This window comes from Mastigoproctus giganteus, chromosome 3, assembly GCF_048544385.1.
Source record: "Mastigoproctus giganteus isolate SK-2022 chromosome 3, ASM4854438v1, whole genome shotgun sequence".
Classification (NCBI taxonomy): Eukaryota; Metazoa; Arthropoda; class Arachnida; order Uropygi; family Thelyphonidae; genus Mastigoproctus; species Mastigoproctus giganteus.
In genome coordinates, this window is record NC_143577.1 from 183166301 (window position 1) to 183190699 (window position 24399).

The 24399-nt window shown below is 37.9% G+C and overlaps 1 protein-coding gene across 2 annotated transcripts in view; it reads right to left on the reverse strand.

The window, feature by feature from the left end:
* spri (Src homology 2 domain-containing protein sprint) overlaps window positions 1-24399 on the reverse strand; it is a 560442-nt gene that overhangs the window by 160120 nt on the left and 375923 nt on the right. For both annotated transcript variants that reach the window (XM_090369518.1, XM_090369519.1), the window contains one exon: window positions 1163-1350. In XM_090369518.1, coding sequence (XP_090225644.1) covers window positions 1163-1350 — 188 coding nt within the window. The remainder of the gene's footprint in view (window positions 1-1162; window positions 1351-24399) is intronic.

Below are 24399 nucleotides of genomic sequence, written 5' to 3' on the forward strand. Positions count from 1 at the left end.
TGCTTGTTTAACTTGCCTTTCAAAAGGGCAGCCTTTTGCCTTTCTAAATCTTCGATTTCAGTTTTAAGACATTTTAGTCTTGCACTCGACATGCCCTTGATTTTTAAGTCCTCTAACTCCATTTCAAATTGTGCTTCATGTGGGCTAAAAGTTAAAGAACCGCAGTTACATGTTTAAATAGCTGTATGCAGCTCATGAGCTGCAGGTTGCAGACCCTGCCCTATTGTGTACACCACATGACTAAATGTAAAGATGCCCATGGTATTTAGTGTACTCAATGCTTTTTTCAGGATTTGAACACCTCCATCAGATCACCTAGCAGATAACTGGCTTAACTCTCTTCCTTGATAAGATTGCCTCCTTCACGCCCAAACTGAGTGGTTCACAACTAGAGCCCATGGGATACACGAAAAATAATGTATATCTAATAATTATATAAAACTAAATTACACACAAGCAAATTAAACAGTTATTTGTGATAAATTTTTAAATGTAGTAGCAACTACAGTGGTCTTTGTCCTCATTCTAGTATGCAAGAAGGTGCTTAGTGCTCGTTGGCATGATTGGAAGAAACCAGTTAGCAAGTCACATCACTATTTAGCCTGCTTATTTCAGCACTAGGCTGCTGAAGTTGTTGTGAATTTACCCATATGATTTTCAGTTCTGTGTTCAATACCAAGGTGGGTCTGTACCATTCTTGGTACCAAACACAATTTAGGGATTTATACTGTACTATATATTTATAAATAAAGCACTTTGCATGGTAAAAATGTTTCCACTTTTCTGTCTTTTACAAGATATCTAGAACTTAATCTACATATATAAAACAACATAAGAAAACAGCATGAAGAGTGCTAAAATCTTAGTTATATTTTGCAATATCTTTTGGGTCAAATAACAGATGGTTTCTGTTTCTGGTAACTTTTTTTTTTTTTTTTTTTCATTCTTAAATTAGTATTAAATCAGTAAATTTATAAAATTCTTTTAAAAAAAAATTCTAAAAGTTTGTTTTAAATCTGTTTTACATGCAACTAGAATTTTTTTTTTTAAAAGGTCTACCTAAATTTTTTTTTTTAAAAGGTCTACCTAAATTTTTTTTTTTTCTTGGATAAAGCTAACTTAATTATAAAAACTGCTATCTATTTTACATAGTGTAACTTACCAGCACTGACAATAATGTGCTACCAACATTGGAATAGCATGGAAATTATTATCTGATCCTTCCAATCTTAATTTCCCTTCTCCAACAGTCTCTATCAAATAATGCTCAACATAGGGTCCTTTATTTTCAGGTAACCTTACTGACAGTGCCATAGTATTTGGTTTACTGGACTGCCTTACAATGAAGTTCTATTAATAAAAAAATATATATATATAAAAATTAAATGGAAATAGATATATACAAAACAGCAAGTTTATTATTATTAGTAGTATTATTATTATTATTTAAATTTATTTCATTATGCTCAGAAACAGATAAGCAACTAAAAGGGCTTTATAAGCATATGATGCTAGAGATAATGCTTTTCAGTTTACATTATATTCACAGGGAATTTTCCTGTTATGGAAAGAAAAATATGATATTTTGAGATAAATAAAATATTTTGCAACCTTTGTTTAGGACCAATGATTTCAACACTGCTTGAAAATAAGTAAGGAAAAGGTTTCTCCTATTTGCAAATTTAAACCTTTTTTTTTTTTTTTTTTTACTAGCAGAACTTACTGGCTTACACTTACAGGAAGAACCTTATACTGTATATAACATATGCACATGTGTAAATGCATAGTAACACCTCATACTTGTTCTAATCTTAGCTCTACCCATCAAGAATTCTGCAGACACATGCAAAACAACTAACAAACACACTGCACTGGATCATTTACATCCTTGAAACACATGTTCAGTATAATTACAACTGTATAATATTTACTGCTCTTCTCCCATATACTTTTGTCACTTTTCTCTATATATACATGTTCACAAGCGACACCATGTTCATGAATCCATGCAAAGCGTGCATGGACTGTCTAAAGCCACTGCATTGAAGCTACATTTAACCTATGAATTTGTTCTTTTTTAAACCCATACAATTTGTATGGATATATATATTTCTTTCATTTATTAATTTTTTTTCATAAAATTTATGGAAAAAAGAAATAAAAATTGCTGGATTTCTATGTCTGATTTTAATGAAATTTGGAATGTCTAGACAAATATTTTAAAAGGTCCAAATATAAAATTTCGTGAAAATTCATCCACTGAGAGTCCCTTTGTTACATGTGAATGAACGGATAGCCAGATGGACGGACATGGTGAAGACAATAAGTGCTTGTGCATATATGCTAATGTGCCTAAAAATAAAAAAATATATATTTTCTGTGTTTGTGCATAGTCTACTTGATTCATGATCATATATATCCTGGTTTCCTGAAATGCTAGAGCAGTGCTTTCCAAACTTTTTTGATAGTGACACACTATGCATGTGCAAAAATAATTCAGCATCCCACCCTTTTTGTTCCTTGTCTTTAACTTGATAGTAAATGCAACCATATGCAAATTCCTTTGTTTTGGTAAGTAAGAATAAGGGAGAAGAGATGTGCAGTACTATGCTTAACCAAGGCCTACTGAAATCAACTACAACAGTTATTTGCTTTCAAAGAGGAAGGATGTGTTCAGAACTCACCTTCTGCTGAATATAAAGGGTTTTTTTTTTTTTTTTTTTTTACTAGTAAAACTGATTGGCTTACTATTGCCATTAAAGACTATAAATAACATACACATGCACAAAAATGCATGGCAACATCTCATACCTGTTTAATTTTATCTGAACCTATCAAGAATTCTGCACACATAGTCACCGTTTGGTGTGTGTGTGTGTAAACAGATAAGTATACCTATTGGCAATTATGTACATAACTGCTGACCTCTAACAGTAGAAAGAGTAAAACAGGACGTGATCCTGAAAATAATATGCATGATATGTTTAAAATGGTCTCTGATTGCTGGTTTTGGATGAGACAAAAAAGCCAGACAAGCATCACATCATTATACTGCCTTTGAAGTATATGTTTGGTGACGAGTACTTTGTTGACATCTTGAACATTAACCATGGACTGGCGAGCAAGACAATCTTCATTTACATCATCCCTTATTCTGTGTTTAGTGGATTCCAAAACAGCTACCTGACTAATGAATCTGAAATATTCACTTCATTACAGTGCTGAAGGCAGCAGCTTTTTGTAGTTCAGTTATCTTCATTAATGATATACCAGAATTATTAAGAATGAATGTTAAAATCTGAAGCCAAACACGAAAGTGTACACTAGTAGCTCCAAAGTTTGTTAGTGTTGCCTTCGACAACTAAGGGCCACTTTCTGTTAAACTTTCAAAATGTGGGCAGTAAATCAAAGCACAATGTTTGTGAAAGGCTAGAGTGAAGGTGTCAAATAAATATTTGATACCTTCACTTGTCTGCTGCATGCCTTATTTGACAAATAAGGCATGCAGCAGAAACACAAATTCTGTGAGACAGAGTGAAGAGACTCTGTTGGAGATGAGACATTAATTAACATAACTGCCCTCTTCTGAATGGAATCTAGAAGCCTGAGAAAGGTTTTGGGGGCACCACCCCAGGTGTGGGAACAATATTGTATGGTAGGCCAGATTTGCGATTTCTACAGAGTCAACAACTGTTTGGAAGAAAAGTAACAACGAGAGTGAAAGAGAAAATCCAGTTTTTTAGATGCAGAGCAAACAATATTTGTAATATGCTTTATGCCAAGAGAGAGAGAGAGATATTAGAAGTCAGGGTAACCCCATGATCTTGCCTAGAAATCAGAGCATCATCGAAGATGAGCAGAGGAATCCTTTTTGCGAGATATAAGACAGGACTGAGTTTTAGAAGGAATCAAATTAAGTTCTCTTTGCCTAACTGGGGAATTACCAGGAGATCAGCATTTAAATATTTGGCAGTGGATACTTGAAAAGTTGAAGCTGTTTAAGCAGGACAAGGTTTCTCAAATTGGAAGATGGAATGCAAAGTGCTATCGTCAGCAAAACTATGGATAGGATTTCCAGTCAATGGAAGAAGGTCATTAATATACAAGAGGAAAAGAGTGGGAGAAAGAACTGAACCTTGGGGAACACCACAATTAGCAGAGAAGTTAGAAGACAGAGAGCCGTCTGCATCACCCGCAGTGAGGGGTCAACGAGAAAACTGGATACCCAATTACATTAGCAAAGTTATCCAAGATGCAAATTTACAGATTTGTAAAATCTTCAAGTATCTAAAAGATCTCAATCTGACTATAAATGCAAGTAAATCTGCTCCAATTACTTATTCCCTTCAGAAACAACCCAACCACATAGAAATAAAAATTGCAGATGTCCCAATCCGAAATGTCAATGAAGAAAAACCTTGGAGTTGTTTTTGATAAAAATCTCTCCTTTAATGCCCACTATTTATATGTTGCTCAAAAATTTCTAAAGGTGAAAAGGTCACTCAAACAAGAAACAGCAGCGATTCAAGACAAAAAAAAAAAAAAAAATCATTAAGCATGTTCAGAGATTCTTTTTCCCATTCTGTCCTATGCTTCCGAAATCTGTTCTGGTGCTCCTCAAGTAACTGTCAAGAAATTCCTTGCCCTAGAATATTGGGTTCTTAGATGGTTCAATAGTAAGCTTCATTTTCCCTATACAATAGTCAGGCAACAGCATTATGAAAACTTAAAAACAAAGCTTCTGCAACAGATGATTAATGACTCAGGAGTCATGCTTCTTGCAAAGTTAATTACTTCTGCAAGCGATTCACCAAACTTAGCTAATATAATAGCTGCTCCCAACAGAGAAAATTCAAGAAACCAACAATTCAAATCCAACCTCAAATGGACAGAATGTTCCTCAATGCATTCTTTTACCTCCTAAATCATCACAACATTGATTGCAAAAGGTAACAAAACTCTAAAGCCTACAGGTTGTTGTTATTTGGTTTTTAGGAGCATTAGCAACTAAGGCCATATTGCTCCGGGGATATGCGGTGGTCATTCCCTGACCTTTCTGCATCATCCGTATTTCGTGGTCACAGGCTCAAACCCCGGTCTAATCAAGAAGTGTGTGCTACGCACTGCTGCTCCTGCCCACCTGGCTACGGAGGCGCCAAAGCCTACAGGAGTCAGATATCCGATAAATGAAGAGAAATAAAAACAACAGCCTGCCTTCAACCCAGTAACTGCAACTGAAAGCCAAATTTGCTGTTCTGCAAAATTTTTATTAATTCATAAGTATAATTCCTATTCATTGTTAATATTTATATGAAATCTGCTATGTATTCGATTATTTTATTTTATTTTCCTTTTGAATGGAATCTAGAAGCCTGCGAGCAGTTTTGGGGACACCACCCCTGATGTTGGAACAATATTCCATGGTAGGCCAGATTTGCGATTTCTATAGAGTGAGCAACTGTTTTGATGAAAAGCAATGCCAAGAACGAAAGAGAAAAACCCAGTTTTTTTACATGCAGAGGAAGCAATATTTGTAATGTGCTTTATGCCAAGAGAGATTAGAAGTCAGAGTAATCCCCAAGATCTTGCCTAGAAATTGGAATGTAATCGAAGATAAGCATAGGAGCAAAAGAATCCTTTTTTGCGAGATATAAGACAGGACTAAGTTTTAGAAGGATTGAAATCAACTACGTTGTCTTTGCCCCACTGGAGAATTATCTGGAGATCAGCATTTAAGGAATTGGTAGTGGATATTCGAGAAGTTGAAGCTGATTGAACAGAGCAAGGTTTCTCAACCTGGAAAGTGGAATGCAATGTGCTATCATCAGCAAAACTATGGATAGGATTTCTGGTCAATGGAAGAATGCCATTAATATACCAGAGGAAAAGAGTGGAGAAAGAACTTAATATTCCAGCATTAGTAGAGAAGTCAGAAGATAGCGAGCCATCTACCATCACCCGCAGCGAGTAGTCAGAGAGAAAATTAGATAACCAATTACAAAGAACATCTGGCAAACCATAGGATGGAAGCTTATTCAGAAGACCTTTATGCCAAACACGATCAAAAGCCTTTGAAATGTCAAGAGCAATGGCTTGTGTTTTACCAAACTTTTCCATTTAATTTGTCCACAGATGGGTAACATGTGCCAGAATATCACCAATGGAATGGTGATATTCTGGAATCCATACTGGCAATCGTTGATCAAATGAAAGATTTCCAGATAGTTTAAGAGGTGGCAGTTATTAGAATATAGAAAGTAATATTTCTCTATTACTTTGGAAAGAGTAGAAGTAATCGCAATGGGACGATAATTCGATGGAAGAGAATTGTCACCCTTTTTAGGAACTGGCTGGATATGAGCAAATTTCCAAGCAGAAGGAAAAATATCTTTGGAATAAGAAAGTGAAACAAAACAACACAAAACAGGAGTAAGTTTAGGGGCACAGGTTTTGAGAACAAGTGTAGAAATACTATCAGGATCTGGAGCTTCGTAGCATCAGATTCATCAAAACAATCAACATCCTTTTGATGGAAAAACCACAGGATTCATTGAATGGAGTGTACTGGAAATGGTTTGAGGTGATTTACCAAGATCATCGATACATGAGTTGGAAAAAAAACAGGATGCCAGCAAGTTAGCTTTGTCTTTGGCTGATGTGACAACAGAACCATCTGGTTTTGACAGAGGTGGGAACAGAGATGGGCAAAAATTGCAGCCAATAGCTTTGGCAAGAGAGCAGAACGTTCAGCTACCATTTGGATAAGAAGCAAATTTTCTACTCTTAGCCTGTTTGAAATCTAGCTTGGACTGATTAATAACTGCTTTACAAAGTATAAATAATACTTAATAATAATTTTTATTATTGCGCAATGTTACTTATAAAAATGTGGTACTGGAAATATTTTATAATAAAAATTCAGAACTATTATACGATTTCAGAGAATATAGGCTTAGGGGTTCGAGATAAAAATATTACATTGAGACGGAGTTCGCAAGTCAAAAAATGTTGGGAACCACTGGATTAAGTCAACTTCTGCTGTCCAGGAAAGTCATCCTATTCAGACAAAACCCAAGCTAAAGAAATAAGATCACATATAGGACAAACAAAATCCAAATTCAATCACATAAAAAAAAATCCCGTGCAAGGGCAAGCTGTGTTAACCTGAACTAGTAACAAAGAATGACGAAATATGAAGCACTTGAGATGTGGTGCCTACAGAGAATCAAACAGATAAAGCAAGGTTGGTAGTGAAAGATTCTGCAAATTTTAAAGAGAGCTAGACGACAAAGATGATAAATGGAGAACCTGGCCTACTATGAGCATATCCTAAAAGAAAGAAGTATGAAAATACCACAACTGCACAAGAGGACAAGGTAATGGGACCCAGGAGAGGAACGAGGAGGAGATGGATGGCAACCTGATAAGTGACCAAAAAGTAGGCTTTTAATATGGTGTAGTCCCTTTGACCTTCAGTATAGCATTGGTTTTACCAAATTTTACCATTTGGTTTTACTGCTTAGGCAGTAAAACCAATTTTTGGAAAACGTTTCATGAGAGAGACTGGACTGGACACTGAATCTCATGCTGCTAAAGATAGGAAACTTGGAATTTGTTGGTTGCCAAATTTCCAGAGAAAGAATTTTTAAAGAATAAAAAGAAACAGCAATTTTGGTAGTCCTGAAATGTTCTGCAAAATGCAGTTGCAATTTTTCAGGAACCTTCACTGAATTAATGCAGACAGTAATTCAATGTCAGTATGGATAAATGTTGTGAATTAACCGAATTTGAAAGAGGGATGATAGTGGGTGCCTGATGCATGGGTCACTCTATCGTGGAGGTGGTACAGAAATTGCACTATCCCCGTTTGACAGTATCAAGAGTGTATCGGGAATACACAATTTCCAGAATAACATCTCATTGTAGACAACGCTGTGGGCGGAGAAAGGTGTTGGATGAACGTGGCCGTTGACATTTGTCTCACATTGTTTCAGCCAACCGGAGAGGCACAAATCATTGCCAACTTCAACGAGATAGTTGCCAGAAACGTCTCCACCAAGATCATCAAGCAATCATTAGCCACAATAGGTTGTGGGAGCCGCCGACCCACCAGAGTCCCACAGCTAACACCACGACACAGAACTCTAAACCTCAACTGGACAAAAGAACATCAGCATTGGACCTTGGATGATTGGAGACTGGTCTCCTGGTCCAATGAGTCCCATTTCCAGTTATTTCGAGCTGATGGGAGGGTGCCTATCTGGCGGAAACCGCATGAAGCTATGCCCCATCATGTCAACAAAAACTGTTCAGGCAGGTGGATGGTTGGTAATGGTCTGGGGGGTGTTCAACTGGCACATGTTGTGATCTCTGGTACCTCTAGATGGATCTCTGAATGGTCCAGGTTACATGTCCATCCTTGCAGACCATCTGTATCCCTTCATAGTCATCATGCACCCACAGAACAATAGTATGGTATGGGTGTTTATTGGCGCATCAGCTGCTATGGCTATAGTGCGCCTATTCATAGTTATATCAGAAAATAATAAAGAACGTAACAATTCAAATTCATTTCAGTTCTGAGAGCTATTCATAAAAGATTATACACTCTAATTTGTTTCAGAAAGCAGAAAAGTTCCTTAATATTTGCCTCCTCTCCTATGATATGATGTAGTGTCAGCGGTTCTTGAAGATTAGCCAGATTTTGAAGTGTTGAAGTACGATATGGTTGATAGTGTGGACAGTCAATCAAAATATGTTTGACTGTTAGATGTTCAGAGCAGTGTGAACACTGCGGAGGATCATTGCCAGTGAGTAAATGGAGGTGAGTCAGATGGGTGTGCCCTATTCTTATCCGTGCGAGTACCACTTCTTCTCGCCGAACTTTCTGGGTGCATGAGTGCCATAATTTTGGGTCCTGTTTCAATTGAAAAAGTTTGTTATTTGTTTCTTTATGCCATAGTTCTGTCCACTGTGCATGGTATGCTGTTTGTATTATGATATTATAATCAGATGCTGGAATGAAGGCAGAGGTTAAGTCTAAGGTTGATGGATTTTTAGCAGATATATCAGCTATTTCATTTCCTTTTATGCCTGAATGTGCCGGAATCCAGCAAAACTTCACTAGCTGTTGATGGTGGTCAATTTGCAATAGCAAACTCCTGATTTTAACTAAAATATGGTGATTCTTTTGAGAGGGATTCTGCATTGCTCTAATTGAGCTGAGAGAGTCAGTGTAAACTATATTTTGCAGATGGGTGTAGAGTCAAATTTTCTAGAGCTAATTGTATTGCATACAGTTCTGCTGAAAAGTTGGTATACTCAGGTGGAAGAGAAGCTGATATGATAGCAGAGGGAAACACTGCTTCTGCTGCTCCAACAGTTGAAAGAGATTTGGAACCATCCGTATATACCGGCAAGAAGTCAGCACAGCTTTGAAGATGGCTAGCATGGAGTTGTTGCACATTCAGTGTCGGTAGGTGATTCTTTCCCCATTGGAGAAAATAAGTATCACAAGTTAGTTGAGGAAACGGGGTCCACGGAGGATGAGAGTAATTCTCTATCTGTTGCCTATTGTGGAGAGGAACATTCCAGTTCTCTGATATTTCAAGAAGCTGTAGGCCAGCTGGTCGGATTTTACCTGGTTTATTTCTATAGAGATTAACTAGTGGTTGATTAAAAAGGTATGGCTGAATAGGATGCAAAGAGCAAGTCTGTATTTTGGCTGCATATTTAAGTAACAGCATTTTTCTGCGGAGATGCAGAGGGGGCTCATGAGCTTCAATGTATAGGCTATGAGTTGGAGATGTCCTATATGCACCAATTGCAATCCGCAGTGCATTATGTTGAATAGGATCCAGCCAGCGTAGTACACTCCTTCGGGCAGAATCATAAACTGGAGCACCATAATCTAAACGGGATCTGATCAATGCTCTATATAAGAGAAGCAAAGTTGTACGGTCTGCTCCCCAAGAATGGGCAGATAAAGCTCTTAGCATGTTGATCTTTTTGAGACAGGTAGTACGTAATAATTTAACATGCTGAAAGAAGTTCAGCTTACTGTCCAGGATTAGTCCCAAGAATCTGATATTGCTGGCAATCGGAATGGTGGTATTTGATATCCGAAGTTCAGGATCCATATGCAGTTTGCGTTGATTGCAAAAGTGGATCGCAACTGTTTTTTGTTGGGAAAGACGATATCCATTGCGCTCAGCCCACTTTTGTACTTTATTGAGAGACATCTGCAATTGCCTTTCAATAGATCTCATATTCTGTGAATGGCAAGAAAGAGAGAGAGATCGTCAGCGTAAAGGTACACCTCTACAGTATTTGGAAGTTCTTTTGTGATAGAATCAATTCTGAGGGCAAACAGGGTTGCACTCAAAACTGACCCTTGTGGTACTCCTTCTTGCAAGAATGTAGTAGAAAGGGAATTTTGATATCGCACCTGGAAAGATCTGCTCTTGAGGAAGTTCTTAATGAATATAGACAGGTTGCCACGGAGACCATGATTATGGAGGTCACGGAGAATTCCATAATGCCAGGTTGTATCGAATGCCTTCTCTATCTATGGAGACCATAACTAGGTGTTAGTTTTTAACAAAGGCATTGCGAATTTCGGATTCAGCCTTGATCATCAGATCAAAGGAGGACCTGTTTTGGCGAAAGCCATGCTGACTATAACTTAGTAGATGTTCGCTTTCAATGATCCAAGTGAGTCGACTGTGGATCATTTTTTCAAGAATTTTACCGAGGCAACTGGATAGAGATATTGGTCTGTAACTATTAGGATTGGAGGGGTCTTTTCCAGGTTTCAAAAAGGCCAGAACTGTAGCATGGTGCCAAGAATTGGGATAAACATTTCCCAGGAAGATTCGGTTAAAAAAGGCTAGCAGCATTTGTAAGTTTTCCTCATCAAGGTGCTGTAACATAACATAATATATCCCATCTGGCCCAGCGGCACTGTTGCGTGTTGTTCTGATGGCTTGCATAAGTTCTCATTTTTGGAGTGGCTGGTTATATGGAAGTAGCAGTGAAGTTCGAAAGTTGATGTGTCTCTGTTCTGTGGTGCTCTTGGTTTTCTGAAATTCCGGAGAGTAGGTGGAAACAGCTGAGACGTGAGCAAAAGTTTTGCCTAAGGCATTTGCTATATCCAGAGGAGCAGAGACGTCTAGACCATTGCAGGAGAGAATTGGGGAAGGAACAGTTGGAAACTTCCCGGAAAGCTGCCTAATTTTCTTCCATATTAATCGTGGGTTCGTGTTTCTATTGATAGTCGATGCAAACCGAGTCCAAGAATCTTTCTTCGCTTGTCTTTGAACGAGACGAGCTTTTGCCTTTAGTTTCTTGTATTTAATAAGATTAACTGTAGTTGGAGTTCGACGAAATAAATTCCATGCTTTATTTTGTTCTTTCTTAGCTTTTGTGCATTCCTCATTCCACCAACAGTTGAAATGCCGTTGAGTCTTGGAATTTGATATTGGAATTGAGCTTTTAGCTGCAAATAAAAGGCAGGAAGTGATATAGTTGGTAACTTCATCTATGGGATGTAGTTGTATAATTTTTTTGTCCAGTGTGATTGCTGACTGAAATTTGTCCCAATTAGCTTTAGAGAATTTCCATTTCCTGCAGGGTTCATCTAATGGTGGTTGAGTAGTCGTCAGATTACAAACAATTGGAAAATGATCACTGCCCATGGGATTATCCAGAGCGGACCATTGCATGACTGGAAACAGTATCGGGGAGCAAATCGATAGGTCAATGGCAGAAGTCTGTCCATTAGGTAACTGTATATGGGTGTGCGAACCACTGTTAAGAAGAGTGAGGTTTTGTTTTTCCAGTAAAGTTTCGATCAGACGGCTGCGTCTGTCTAATTTAGTTGATCCACATAAAGGGTGGTGGCCACTGAAATCCCCTAGCAGGCAGATAGGGGAGGGTAGCTGTAATAATAGTTCCTTAAGGTCATTATAAGAGTAAGTATGATTTGGTGGGAGATAAACTGAGACTAGAGTTAAAGCAGTCTGAGTAATCAGACGCACAGCAACAGCTTCGATTTGGGTTTGGAGAGTGATTTGCCTAGCTGGAATCCTTGTGTTAATTAAAATAGCTACACCACCACGAGCAGAATTGGAAGTATTTCGATCTAATCGATAGACTGAGTAGTTTTTTATGGAAAAGGAAATTTGAGGAGTTAAATAGGTTTCTTGCAGGCAGAAACCAACTGGAGAGTAGCGGTTAATTAAGTAATGAATGTCGTCAATGTTGCCACGAAAGCCTCTGCAATTCCATTGCAAGATGTTAGGCATTACTTGAATTTAGAAGAAGAAGCTGTACCTGACGTGGCTGTCTTATGTCGTTCTGACTTTGGTTTGTCTCTTTTTGGAAATGTAGGGCGACCTGTGTCCATATCTTCTTCTTCTACAAATATTTCCAGAACCGGATCTTCCTGTTTGGATGAATACTCTGAATGCATCGATGTGTCCTGAATAATCTTTTTTGTAGATGAATTAGCATTATTTGAAGTAGTAGCAATCACTGGTGGAGGAGGAGATTTTGCTGGAATCTTAAGAGGCGTATTACTGGCTTGGTCTGAGTGCTTCAGGGTATTGGACTCTTGCTGAGAGAGGACAGCTCGAGCCCAGTCAGAGATTGATATGTTATGTGGAATGGTAACATCAGTTTGCGTGGCTATTGTCTGATATTTTTTTGCGATACTGGCATAGGTACGGTTATGTATACTGGGTGCAACTAATTTTCTTGCTTCCTGATAACTAACTTTATTTTCAACTTTATATTGCATAATTTTTTTCTCTGTTTTCCATCTCTCACATGTCTTAGAGTAGGCCGGATGGTTGCCTTTGCAGTTGGGACAGATCATTTCTTTCACTGAACAATCACTTTGAATGTGATCAGAGGATCCACAGTTGGGACAAACTGGGTTGCTTCTGCATGTCGTTTGAGAGTGGCCATACTTTTGGCATTTATAACATCTCAACGGATTGGGTATAAAAGGACGAGTGCGGCAAAGAAGATATCCTGCTTTTATTGATGAGGGCAGATTTGGACTGTTAAAGGTGAGAATTATATTTCTGGTGGGTATCAGAATATTGTCTCTTTTGACCATAATTCTTTTTACAGTGATTACATTTTGTTCCTTAAGTTCTTCTTTAATTTCTTCCTCCGTCACATTCATCAGGTCCCAACTAGATATTACACCCTTTGATGTATTTAGGGTTGCATGTGGAGTTACGTTAACTGGAATACCAGCAAAATTTGTCATTTTTAGTAGTTTTTCAGAATGCCTGTGGTTTAGAGTTTCAACAAGTAAGTCCCCTGATTGCAGTCTCTTAACCGTCTTGGGAGACCCTGCAATACTTTCCAGATGTTTTTGGATTAGAAAAGGGGATAGCTTACTGAGAGGCTGTTCTGATAGTGAGTGCATTATTAAAAATGCTGGTAAAGTCTGTCACCGAGGGATTTGTTTTCAACCTGCTTGTCGACTCTATAGTTGGAAACATATTTTTTTCCATGTTGGCTCCTCTTAGCCCCTGGCAGATGAACTTTTCTGCCAAGGTTACCGGCCCCGCCACGGGAAGGCAGGAGCAGTGCCTGGTGTGACCAAGCGAAGTTAGTAGTGATTAGTCTATTAAATATGAAAAAAGAAAGGTTACTTTCCTTTCTTGCTCTCGATCAGTACTTTTGAAAAAAGAGCTGCTATTAAATAAAAGGATTTATTAAGGAGAAGAACGTAAAAGAGAACTGGAATTCACCTTTTGAGAGTCACAGTGAAAGCACAGAGAAATCGCTCAGTCACAATCGCTTGGCACCCGGGGCACCCACAGAACAATGGACTCTTCCAGCAGGAAATGAACCTCCCCACAGAGCCATGTCATGGCTCTGTGGGGGAGGTGCATTTGAACCATGGTGACCAGACCATGGTTCAAAGAGCATTCTGCAGATTTTACCACAATGGAATGGCCTTCCCATTCACTGGATATGAACCCTATGGAGCATCTTTGAGATGCTGGGGAAAGGTCTGTTCGAGCTTTGGATCCTCCACCAAGGAATGCAATGGAATTATGGACAGTGGCGCAGCAAGCATGGATGGATGGAAATACCTGTGGAATGCTTTCATGAACTAATGGACTCAATTGCCTTGCCATGTGATTTCTGTCCACTCAGTGTACACTTCAAGGCAAACAGTGGGTGATTAATAAAATCAATTGCTGTTTTGGGTTTTGAAATCTTTCTTATCATTTGAAAAATCAAAATAGTTCTTGGGGAAAAAGAAAAAAAAAATCAATTAATATTACAAAACATGATTAACAGGAGTCCTCTTAAATGAAACCAAAGTTGTAATTAAAGCCTTAAAAAAAAAAAAAAACAACACGAAAGAAAAGAAAAAAAAAACAACAAGAAAGAAAAGGGAAAAAAAATAAAAAAAACAGAACAGTACAAGGAACACCTCAGAAAAGCCTACAACAGATGTTCCCAACAATGCAGTAAATCTTGTGAACCAGCTGGGCATAGACATATAGAAACAGTATATATATTGTGCTGTACTTAATTTATTGTATTCAATTCACTCTGCTGTGTACTTGTTATTCAAATATTATTTTATGTCTCAATAATATATACTGCTGTACAGGGACAAAGCTGTAAACTTCAAACAGAATAAATAAATAAATAAATAAGTTGTCACAATTAAGTTATCAAACACTGCAGTTTGTGGCAGGAATGATTATCCCTCTAAATCATGTAGGAGCCTTTACCACAAAATTCCATCAACATATGAAATGCAGCATCGCCTAAATAAAATATACAAGGATATTTCAATTGTTCAATACTAAGATAAAAGTAGTATATACATATAACCATGTGATCAAAACCATTGTAACATCAAAAGACATTCGTACGAGTGACTTAAAATATAATTTAAAATAGGTGTAGTCCCTCTGACCTTCAATACAGCATACAGCCTAATCAGCAGAACTTGCCAATTTTTTTATTTAATTTCAATGGAAACATTTTCTCCATTCCTCATATAGGAAATCTTTTAATGAAGCTTGAAGTTAGCCTCTATGGTCAATTTCAATACCTCTTAAGTTAATTTTACAGGTGCTTAATGGCATTAAGATGAAGAGCTCAGTTAGTTCAAAATGTGGTCACTGGCAGCATTTAGTTCTTTCAATAAGTCATCAAACACTGCAGTTTGTGGCAGGAATGATTATCCCTCTGAATCAACCACAAAATTCCATCAACATGTGAAATGCAGCATCACCTAAAACATAACACTATGAAATCCACTCACTATATAATCTACAAAAATCAGCAATCCAATGCCACACTATGAAAAACATCTCCAAATGATCACACTTTTATCATGAAGTTCAGTGTCAGGATGATGCAATCCACAGTGAAGAATTCTACAAGCTGTCACCAGATCCAGATTCTTCATATTGAAGCAATGTATACCATGCTGTTGTTTGTTGTATTTTGTTTTGTTTTGTTCTATCACTCAATAGAATACATTTACACACATCTAATGTTCAGTTTATGTAAGTATAGCACTATATTTACTGAGCACCATATTCATTGACTTTTGTAAATATTGGTTTGTGTGTTGCAGCTCGTCCAGGAAACCATCCTGAAAATGACAGCACCTTCTGTACACTCCTGGACTTCCTTGATTCTGCTGCAGCTGTGGTGGCAATTTTATTTGGCAACATGTTTGTTCATTCTGTGACTTCCTTCTACCAAACTGCATAGCCAGCTGGTTTGCATTCAACTTCTGCATCTCCTTTCATCTTCCATTCCATATACTTGTCTGCATCCAAACTCATTCAGCTTCACTCCAGGTGGCATACCTCTCAAAACTGAATGAAATGCTTTCTGTAGTTCAATTTATATTCATGCACCTTCTATATCATTGGCATAATCAACATTTTACATGCATGATTATCCTGTAGTGTCCCAGTTATTAAACACAGACTGAAAATTAATAACTGCACAAAAGTCAAAATCTTAAATTGAAACCTAAAATATAATTCACTCTCACTTGCTGGCTGAAAATTTAAAGTAAAACTAAATGATTCAGTTCCATTTGATGGGCAAAGTAAAGCTAAAATAAATGTCTGACTTTTCAATTTTGGAATCGCTAAATAATTCAGTGGCAGAAAGTATTCAACCTTGATTAGTAGTCTACAGATTTCAATGTAACACTATACAATGAAACTATATATTTTCTTAATTTATGTTTTTTTCATATACACTTTTCTTTCCATTCCATTCTTATACATTGCATCTGTATGTACAGTGTATGTAGTATTTTTCAATAAATTTTTTAATATCTGCAACAATGTCGAACATTAACATATAAAGTGAAAAGTGTGCTAAACCTTTAAGATTCAGAATGGAGTAATGGAGTTTTGAATTAGATTTTTTTTTTTAAGTTAATTAAAAAAAAAAAAAACACACCACTAGAATTTCACTCAAACTTCATTTTTACTACTGAATTTAGTGGTCACTTTCTGGGGATGTCTTACTTTTTTTTCTTCAAATGTGCTGTAATCTATCATCTCAAGAATTTCATTGCACATGGTTAAAAAAGTTAATCAACACATTGAAAATTGTTGTTTATAAATTTTAAAAATAAATACAATTCAGAATTCTTATTTTAAATTAACATATATTTAAATTTTTTATTTATGTGAAGTTTGTGTCTTCATGTCATCTGCCAAGCTTTCAAAATCTGGGATATACTGTGATAGGGCCAACAGTAAAGAATCTTCTGTAAAGAAAGTCCATAACAGTACAGCGATTCTTCATATTTGTTTGTTTGTTTCAAATACGAAAAGGATATGTGGAACCAAAACAGGAATTTAAAAGTTCACTGCATTTTTTTACATTTAGATAGTTCTCTTGGCAAACATATTTCCAAAAGTCTTTTTCTGATCATCTGGCTTTTAGGAAGACATTGTTTCATAATGTAATAATTTCATTTTCATCCATGTGAAAAATCTCAGCGACTTTTTCTGCAATTTGTTTCGTATGTAAGCCAATATTCAATGGATAAGAAATATATTGAACAATGTCTTCAATTGTTTTAAAATCACTGAATCTGGTTTCAGAATCATCCACAACTTTCTCAATTTCAGAAACATTTCTCACTATTAAATTCAAAAACAGGATTTCACATCTGGTGAGTAAGAGCTTGGCACACCAAGGGTCCTGAGCTGGATATCATCATTCTCTCTCTCTCTCAGGGGAAACTCAGAAAATTCTTTTTGGCTGGTGCAGCATAAGCCTCAGGCTTTCTTGCACCATACAGCTAATAATAATAAAAAATAATATTTTTGCAAATGATCTCGAATATTTACAAAATGATAGAATTTTTTTTCTTTGGGATCCTTAGACATTGCCAAAAATTGATATTTATATGCAGAAATACTACTAATCGTGTCACACACATTTTTTTTTCCAAATTCAGATCACTTTAATTTACTAATAAAATCTGACAAAAAAGCCAGATCACACAACCACTCCATCTCTTATAGCTGCTGATAATCATCTCCCCTTTGATCAACAATTTTTTTTTTTCTTTCATTCAGCAAATTTTGAAATCTCTGTAGAAACTTACTCCAACTCAGCCATCTCACATCTGTGTGCAATATCAGATCTGCTTCATTTTCATAGAGTTGCATTTTGAAAGTCTCCTTTGAAGAGATTGTCCTCTGATGGAATTCAATTTTGAAAGCTATGTCCATAACACTTAGTATTTAATCTTTTGCTGGCTAACACTTGTTGGTGGATGATACAGTGGTAACTCAAAAAATCTGGTAATTCATCATCCTTTTGGCACAATGCGATGAATCCGTAAGGTGCCCCATCATTGCTTTAGCTCCATCTGTTGTTATTGACACGAGGTTAAATAGTGGTAATTTAATTTTTTCAATAAAATTTTTGAATTTGTTAATATATCAAGACCTCTAGTTCCTTCTTTTAACGAAACCATACCCAGTAGTTCTTCTCTTAACAGTCAATTATATGACTGTTAAGAGAAATATAGACAACTGTTGTAAGTATCACTTGGCCATTGGGTAAAAAGCACTCTGCTGTACATAAATCGCCAATGGGCCGAATAGTGACTATTGGACCAGTCGTTTGTTGATAGATAACACGTAAGTATGGCGTAACAATGTGTTTCTCGTCCTTCTTGTTGGGATATATTGTGACTCCAGCTGCCTGTTTGATTTCAAGCTTGAACTGAACCACACAATCGAAGTTCGTGATGCTGACACTCTCATTATTTTCTAAAGAAGTCTCAGATAACAGCAAGATTTGGCATTGCTCTGTAGCAGTGGTAGTGAGGTTGGCGTGGTGCACTGGTAGGCTTTGGCAGTAGAGTGAGAGAACAGAATTCTATCTGCAATAAGGCCTCTGAGGTTGGGATTACTCATACCACCAATTTTAAACACACGCCAACTGTTTATGACTGATTGAATAATGAAAAAAAAAATAAAAATAAAATGATAGAAAATACTGTAAAGTAATATTTACAAAAAACTAAACTATAACGAAAATAAAATAAGTAAATAAGTTAAAATGCATTAAAATATAAATATAAAAGCGATAAAAAGACGATAAAAAACACTATTATTGAGGCGGTGGTTTTGACAAGAGATAAACGTTTTAATTTTCCACGTGTCCAGACCACTTCCGGTTCTGGTACAAGTGAAAGGAATGCTGAGTATGCGCCTGGTCATCCACGTGTGCCGTGAACCTGGTAAGGATGTGTCGTTTAAGTCTCACTATTACTGAGGAAGGGGGCAGACACCTCCGAAAGCTCTAATAGTGTTTTTTATCGTCTTTTTATCGCTTTTATATTTATATTTTAATGCATTTTAACTTATTTACTTATTTTATTTTTGTTATAGTTTAGTTTTTTGTAAATAATTAAAAGTTTTTTGTAAATATTATTTTACAGTCTTTTCTATCATTTTATTTTTATTTTTATTTCATTATTCAATCAGTCATAAACGGTTGGTGTGTGTGTTTAAAATTGGTGGTATGAGTAATCCCAACCTCAGAGGCCTTATTGCAGATATAGTTAATGTTTATGGCCATATAGTTTTGTGGCACATCCGAAGGTTCCAGAGATATAGCATAGCTGAGTCCAAACAGCAACAGCACTTAAGGTTTGCCTACCGTTGCAGGTTAGTTAGTTAGTTATTTGGTTTTTAGGAGCATTAGCAACTAAGGCCATATTGCTCCGGGATATGCGGTGGTCATTCTCTGACCTTTCCGCATCCTCCGTATTTGGTGGTGACGGGCTCGAACCCCGGTCTAATCAAGGAGCATGTGCTACGCACTGGTGCTCCTTCCCACCTGGCTACAGAGGCGCCTACCGTTGCAGGGATCATAATCTTATGCCATATGGGTTTAGGATCAAGGCACCATTTAAAGATGCCCGTTTGTCCAGGATTATCACATGGTATCAAAAGAAGGTTTTGAATACATGGATTCAGAAACTTCATGATGACTTGAGACATAGTAGGAGATTGATTGATGTAGCATTAGGTGATATTAGTAGTAGATTGTCCCCCCTACACCTGATAGGTGTGAAGAGGTTAGTTCTGGAGAGGACGTATAGGATTACCTATTCATATAAACGGAGACATATTAGGAAGTTTCACACGTTATTAGAGGAGCAGTCCACTGTATTTAGGGGTAGCGACCATTCCAACTTTATTCAGAATTTAAGTGGCAAATCGTTAACCCAAGAACAAGAGAGACTATTGGCTCTTGGACCTAAGTTTGCATTGCTACCCACTAAACCTCCAATTACCGAAACATCTATGGGTACTGAGAGGGCAATTAGCAAATTACCTGAACATATTGCTAATCAAATTCGTGTTAAAGCTGTCGCCATCCTGGGCCAAGCAAAAACGATTGCTCCAAATCTTACCCCGAAACAGAAGAAAGCACTAGAAGAACTTAAACGGGACGAAGATATTATAATCCTACCAGCAGATAAAGGCAGATCAACTGTGGTATTAAACAAAGAAGATTACCACAAGAAAGCGTTAGACTTATTAGGTGATAATTGTACTTATAAGATTGTCCACAGAAACCCCTTGGCTAGCTTAGAACAGCGTGTAAATAAGATGCTACTTTCCTGGCTAAGAATGGAAAAGATTCCAAAGGACAAGTATTGGCTCATGCATGCAACAGGGTGTTGATTGCCCAGATTTTATGGGTTACCTAAGACACACAAGGAGAATGTTCCATTACTGCCCATACTTTCCTTCATTGGTAGCCCTATGTATGCTTTATCAAAATATCTGGCGCAGCTGATTTCCCCGATTGTGGGGCGGTCCGCGTTGGTCATTGGAGACAGTGCGAAATTTGTGAACTTTGTAAGGAGTCAAGAAATAGGGGAGGACGAGATGATGATGTCATTAGATGTTATATCATTATTTACGTGTATCCCCATAGCACATGGGGTAGAATGTGTGAGGTTGGCTTTACAAAAGGATAATACTTTAAGTGCTAGATCCCACCTAAACATAGAAGATGTGTGGTGCTGTTGAATTATGTCTTTCTAGTACAACCTTGGTTTTCAAAGGAGTGATGTATAAACAGGTTCACGGTACAGCCGTGGGTTCTCCAATCAGCGCCATTGTTGCAAATCTGGCTATGGAGGAATTTGAGAATAGGGTTTTCGCAAGATTGGAGTTCCCTATGTGTAAGTGGAAATGATATGTTGATGACACGTTTACTATTGTAAAGAAGGGGAGAGAGGAAGATGTGGTCTCGTTTCTCAATGGTTTCTCCCCCTTTATAAAATTTACCTCGGAGGTAGAAATAGATTGTACCCTCCCATTTCTGGACATAATGGTATATAGGGAAGGCCCCAGACTTAGAACTAAGGTTTATAGGAAACCGATGTGTAGGGGCCCGTACACACATTATAGGACGGCACAGACTGTCCAACATAAAAATAGTATGGCCAGAGCACTTTTGGGTAGGGTGAGAACACATTGCAGTATCCCTGAGGAGGGGGAGAAGGAAATTAGGCAAATCACGACGGATCTTATGAGGTGCGGTTACCCCCAGAGGGTCATTGATGAATACAACAGAGAGGAAGAGCCCAATCGGGTAGTTCCACCTGTACCGCTTACCACTGTGTATGTTCCCTACTATCTGGGCCTGTCAGATCGCATTGCGAGGATGCTTCGCGACTTTCAGACACGCTGTGTGCAGCTTCCGGGCCGGAGGTTGCACACAGTAGTGTCACAGGTCAAAGACCCCATTACTAGGGATTCTAGTAGTGGGGTCGTATATGAGATCACATGCCCGGATTGTGGGGAATGCTACGTGGGGGGAGACAGGACAGCGTCTCAAGGACCGTCTGGGGGAACATTCACGAGCGATACGGACCGCAGAGCTCAATAAATCCGCCATTGCCGAGCACTATTGGGAAAAACAACACCAGATCTCCCCCGGACAACGCTGTCATCCTTGACCGGGCGCACAGATTCTGGGACCGCAAGTGGCTGGAAAGTCTGTGGATTGGATCCTCTGGTAACAATAGTATAAACAGAGACAGGGGAGTTAGGCTTCACCCCCTTTTTGAGGCGGTTTTGACAAGAGATAAACGTTTTAATTTTCCACGTGTCCAGACCACTTCCGGTTCTGGTACAAGTGAAAGGAATGCTGAGTATGCGCCTGGTCATCCACATGTGCCGTGAACCTGGTATTTAAGGATGTGTCGTTTAAGTCTCACTATTACTGAGGAAGGAGGCAGACACCTCCAAAAGCTCTAATAGTGTTTTTTATCGTCTTTTTATCGCTTTTATATTTATATTTTAATGCATTTTAACTTATTTACTTATTTTATTTTTGTTATAGTTTAGTTTTTTGTAAATAATTAAAAGTTTTTTGTAAATATTATTTTACAGTCTTTTCTATCATTTTATTTTTATTTTTATTTCATTATTCAATCAGTCATAAACGGTTGGTGTGTGTGTTTAAAATTGGTGGTGACTGAGAATTCTTTCCTATTGTGGATGAATTAGAGCAAGATGTCCTGTCTTGTTTATAGCTGATTAGTTGCAAGCCTGGTAAACTCATTTTGTAGATTTATGGTGGATGTAGTGTTTTTTGGGTCATGGTAGAAACCCTTGTCGTTGATCAGTGAGACAAAAGTCCATTGATGTCAGTTACGCATGACAGAGCAACATAAACCAGCTGCTGTTCATGCCCCTTTTCATACTCTTAAACCACTGTATCAAATTTGCCACCTTACAACTTGTGTATTGTCATTGCACGAGCTGGTATGAGAGGAAAGTGATTTCTTTTGGCACAGATTGTGCGGTTTTTGTTCAACGATATACTCGTGGTTTGTCTTGCGAGCGGCATGGCTGCATGACTGATGTTGTTTGCTTGTATGTATCTCACCATCTTCTTGCGAGCTAACTTTCTGACCTTAGCTGAGATGGTAAATTCGAGCCACAATTGTTGTATATATTGCTTTTCATTATATTCGATCTTAGATAATTTATCAAGGGCTCCATTAGCAAGCCCATCGGTAATGTCCACATTAGTGGTGATGATATATGACTTCCCGATGACCAGTGGGAGCTCGTAGGGTAATCCGCCAGTGTCGATAACCGGCATTTTATAGAATTTCTGGTGAATGCATGCTTCTTGCTCTGCATTCATGCAATCCACGAAGGTGTCTTGTGTGACTGATTCCACTTTCTCCTCTGCGGCCCTGAGGATCGCATGGTTGTACTCATTGACAGAATTATTTTGCAAGTAGAGTTGCATACCGTTTGGGTAGAGGCGATTGGCTTCCTCTCGAGCGAAGAAATGCGACTGAATAAGTTCTTTCTCATTCTGATCTAATTTAGCTCCATTACCGATTTCGGGTAACACAGATGAGAACGTGATGTTCGGTTGGCGCATAACTTGATTGAGTTCGTAGTATTTGAGGCTGCACCAGAGAGTGGGGCCAGCAATATGCTGCTTTATCTGTTTATAGACTGAGGTTGCTCGAACCAGAGGTAGCTGATGTAAGTCCCAGTTCAGGAACATGTCCTGCCCACTGAAGCTTGTTTCGACATTTCCAGTTATCTGTTTTAACCTTGCTTCCATTTGCAATAACAGCTCAGCACCGATCATACTGACTTCGTCGATTATTAGCACTTTGACATACTTAAACAGAGATCTGTATTGTGCGACTTCCACTGACAGAGGTAGATTTCTTGAAATGGATATCTTGAGGGCAATGTGCACAGAAGTTCCGTCTATTGCACCGGCAGCCTTACCAGCTGAAGCACATGTAATGTAGGCATCACACTACCCATCTGTATTACTGAAGCGGTTGTATATTTCCATCAAGAAACGAATCATAAGCTTTTCTGCAACCAGCTGGGCCAATCAGAAATATTTGGATCAGTTTGCGATTGAGAGATAACAGACTCCAAATTACATGCATGAGTAGAATCTTTTGCTTATCACTGACCATTCTCGTTAAATTCCAGAAGTCCTCGTTAGTCATCAAGTTTTCGTGTTTTTCTTTCCAATTGCAGCGAGTCGGCTGAGCGTGGCAAGCTTTAGATCCTCGTTCATCTCACTGTTTGGATGATTGTAAAAGTTTCAAAAGGGGTCTTCTTGCAGTTGCATTACAAGGCTATGCAGGTTATTACAGCATGCTTCGTCATGGTCACTGTCTTCATTGTCTTGACATCACCTTACATATTTGAATCGTTTTGTGAATGTCCAAGTCTGATTCATACAATTTACACTGTTCTACTATGAGCTCTTCATTGTCGTCGTAGATCTTGACATATGCCATTTCTGACAGTATCTCTGTTTCCTCATTGCAAAATGGAATGTGCAGCGTTACCATCTCATGTTTGTACTCATTGAGATCCTGAGCTAAGTCATAGTTTCAATGGTGTATTTTTTTTTTTTTTTTTTTTGGCTGATGCTGCATAAGCTTGCTTTCTTGCATCAAATGCCTCTACTAATGCTAATGCTATGCGCAGATACTGTCATTTCTTGTAGATCTTGTTAGACTGCATGTGTAAATTTGCAACAAAGCATAACAGAGTAACATGATCCAAGTGGTGTGGTCGCTTCTCGTATTTGTCAAACCAATTTCTCTTTTCATACGTCACACAAATTCTCTGGAAGGTTCTCTTCACTCGTCTCTTTGTTGGACTTCCCCACTCTATGTCACTTAATTGGCAAACAGCACGAACGTAAACTATCACTGCGGAGCTCTCCAACATGGGCTGACATAGCAAGTACGAGGCGGCTTCTTGACTTGTGATCTTGACGCTGCTGAACTGAATGTCGAACTCTGGGTGCTCGTTCATGATCGTAATG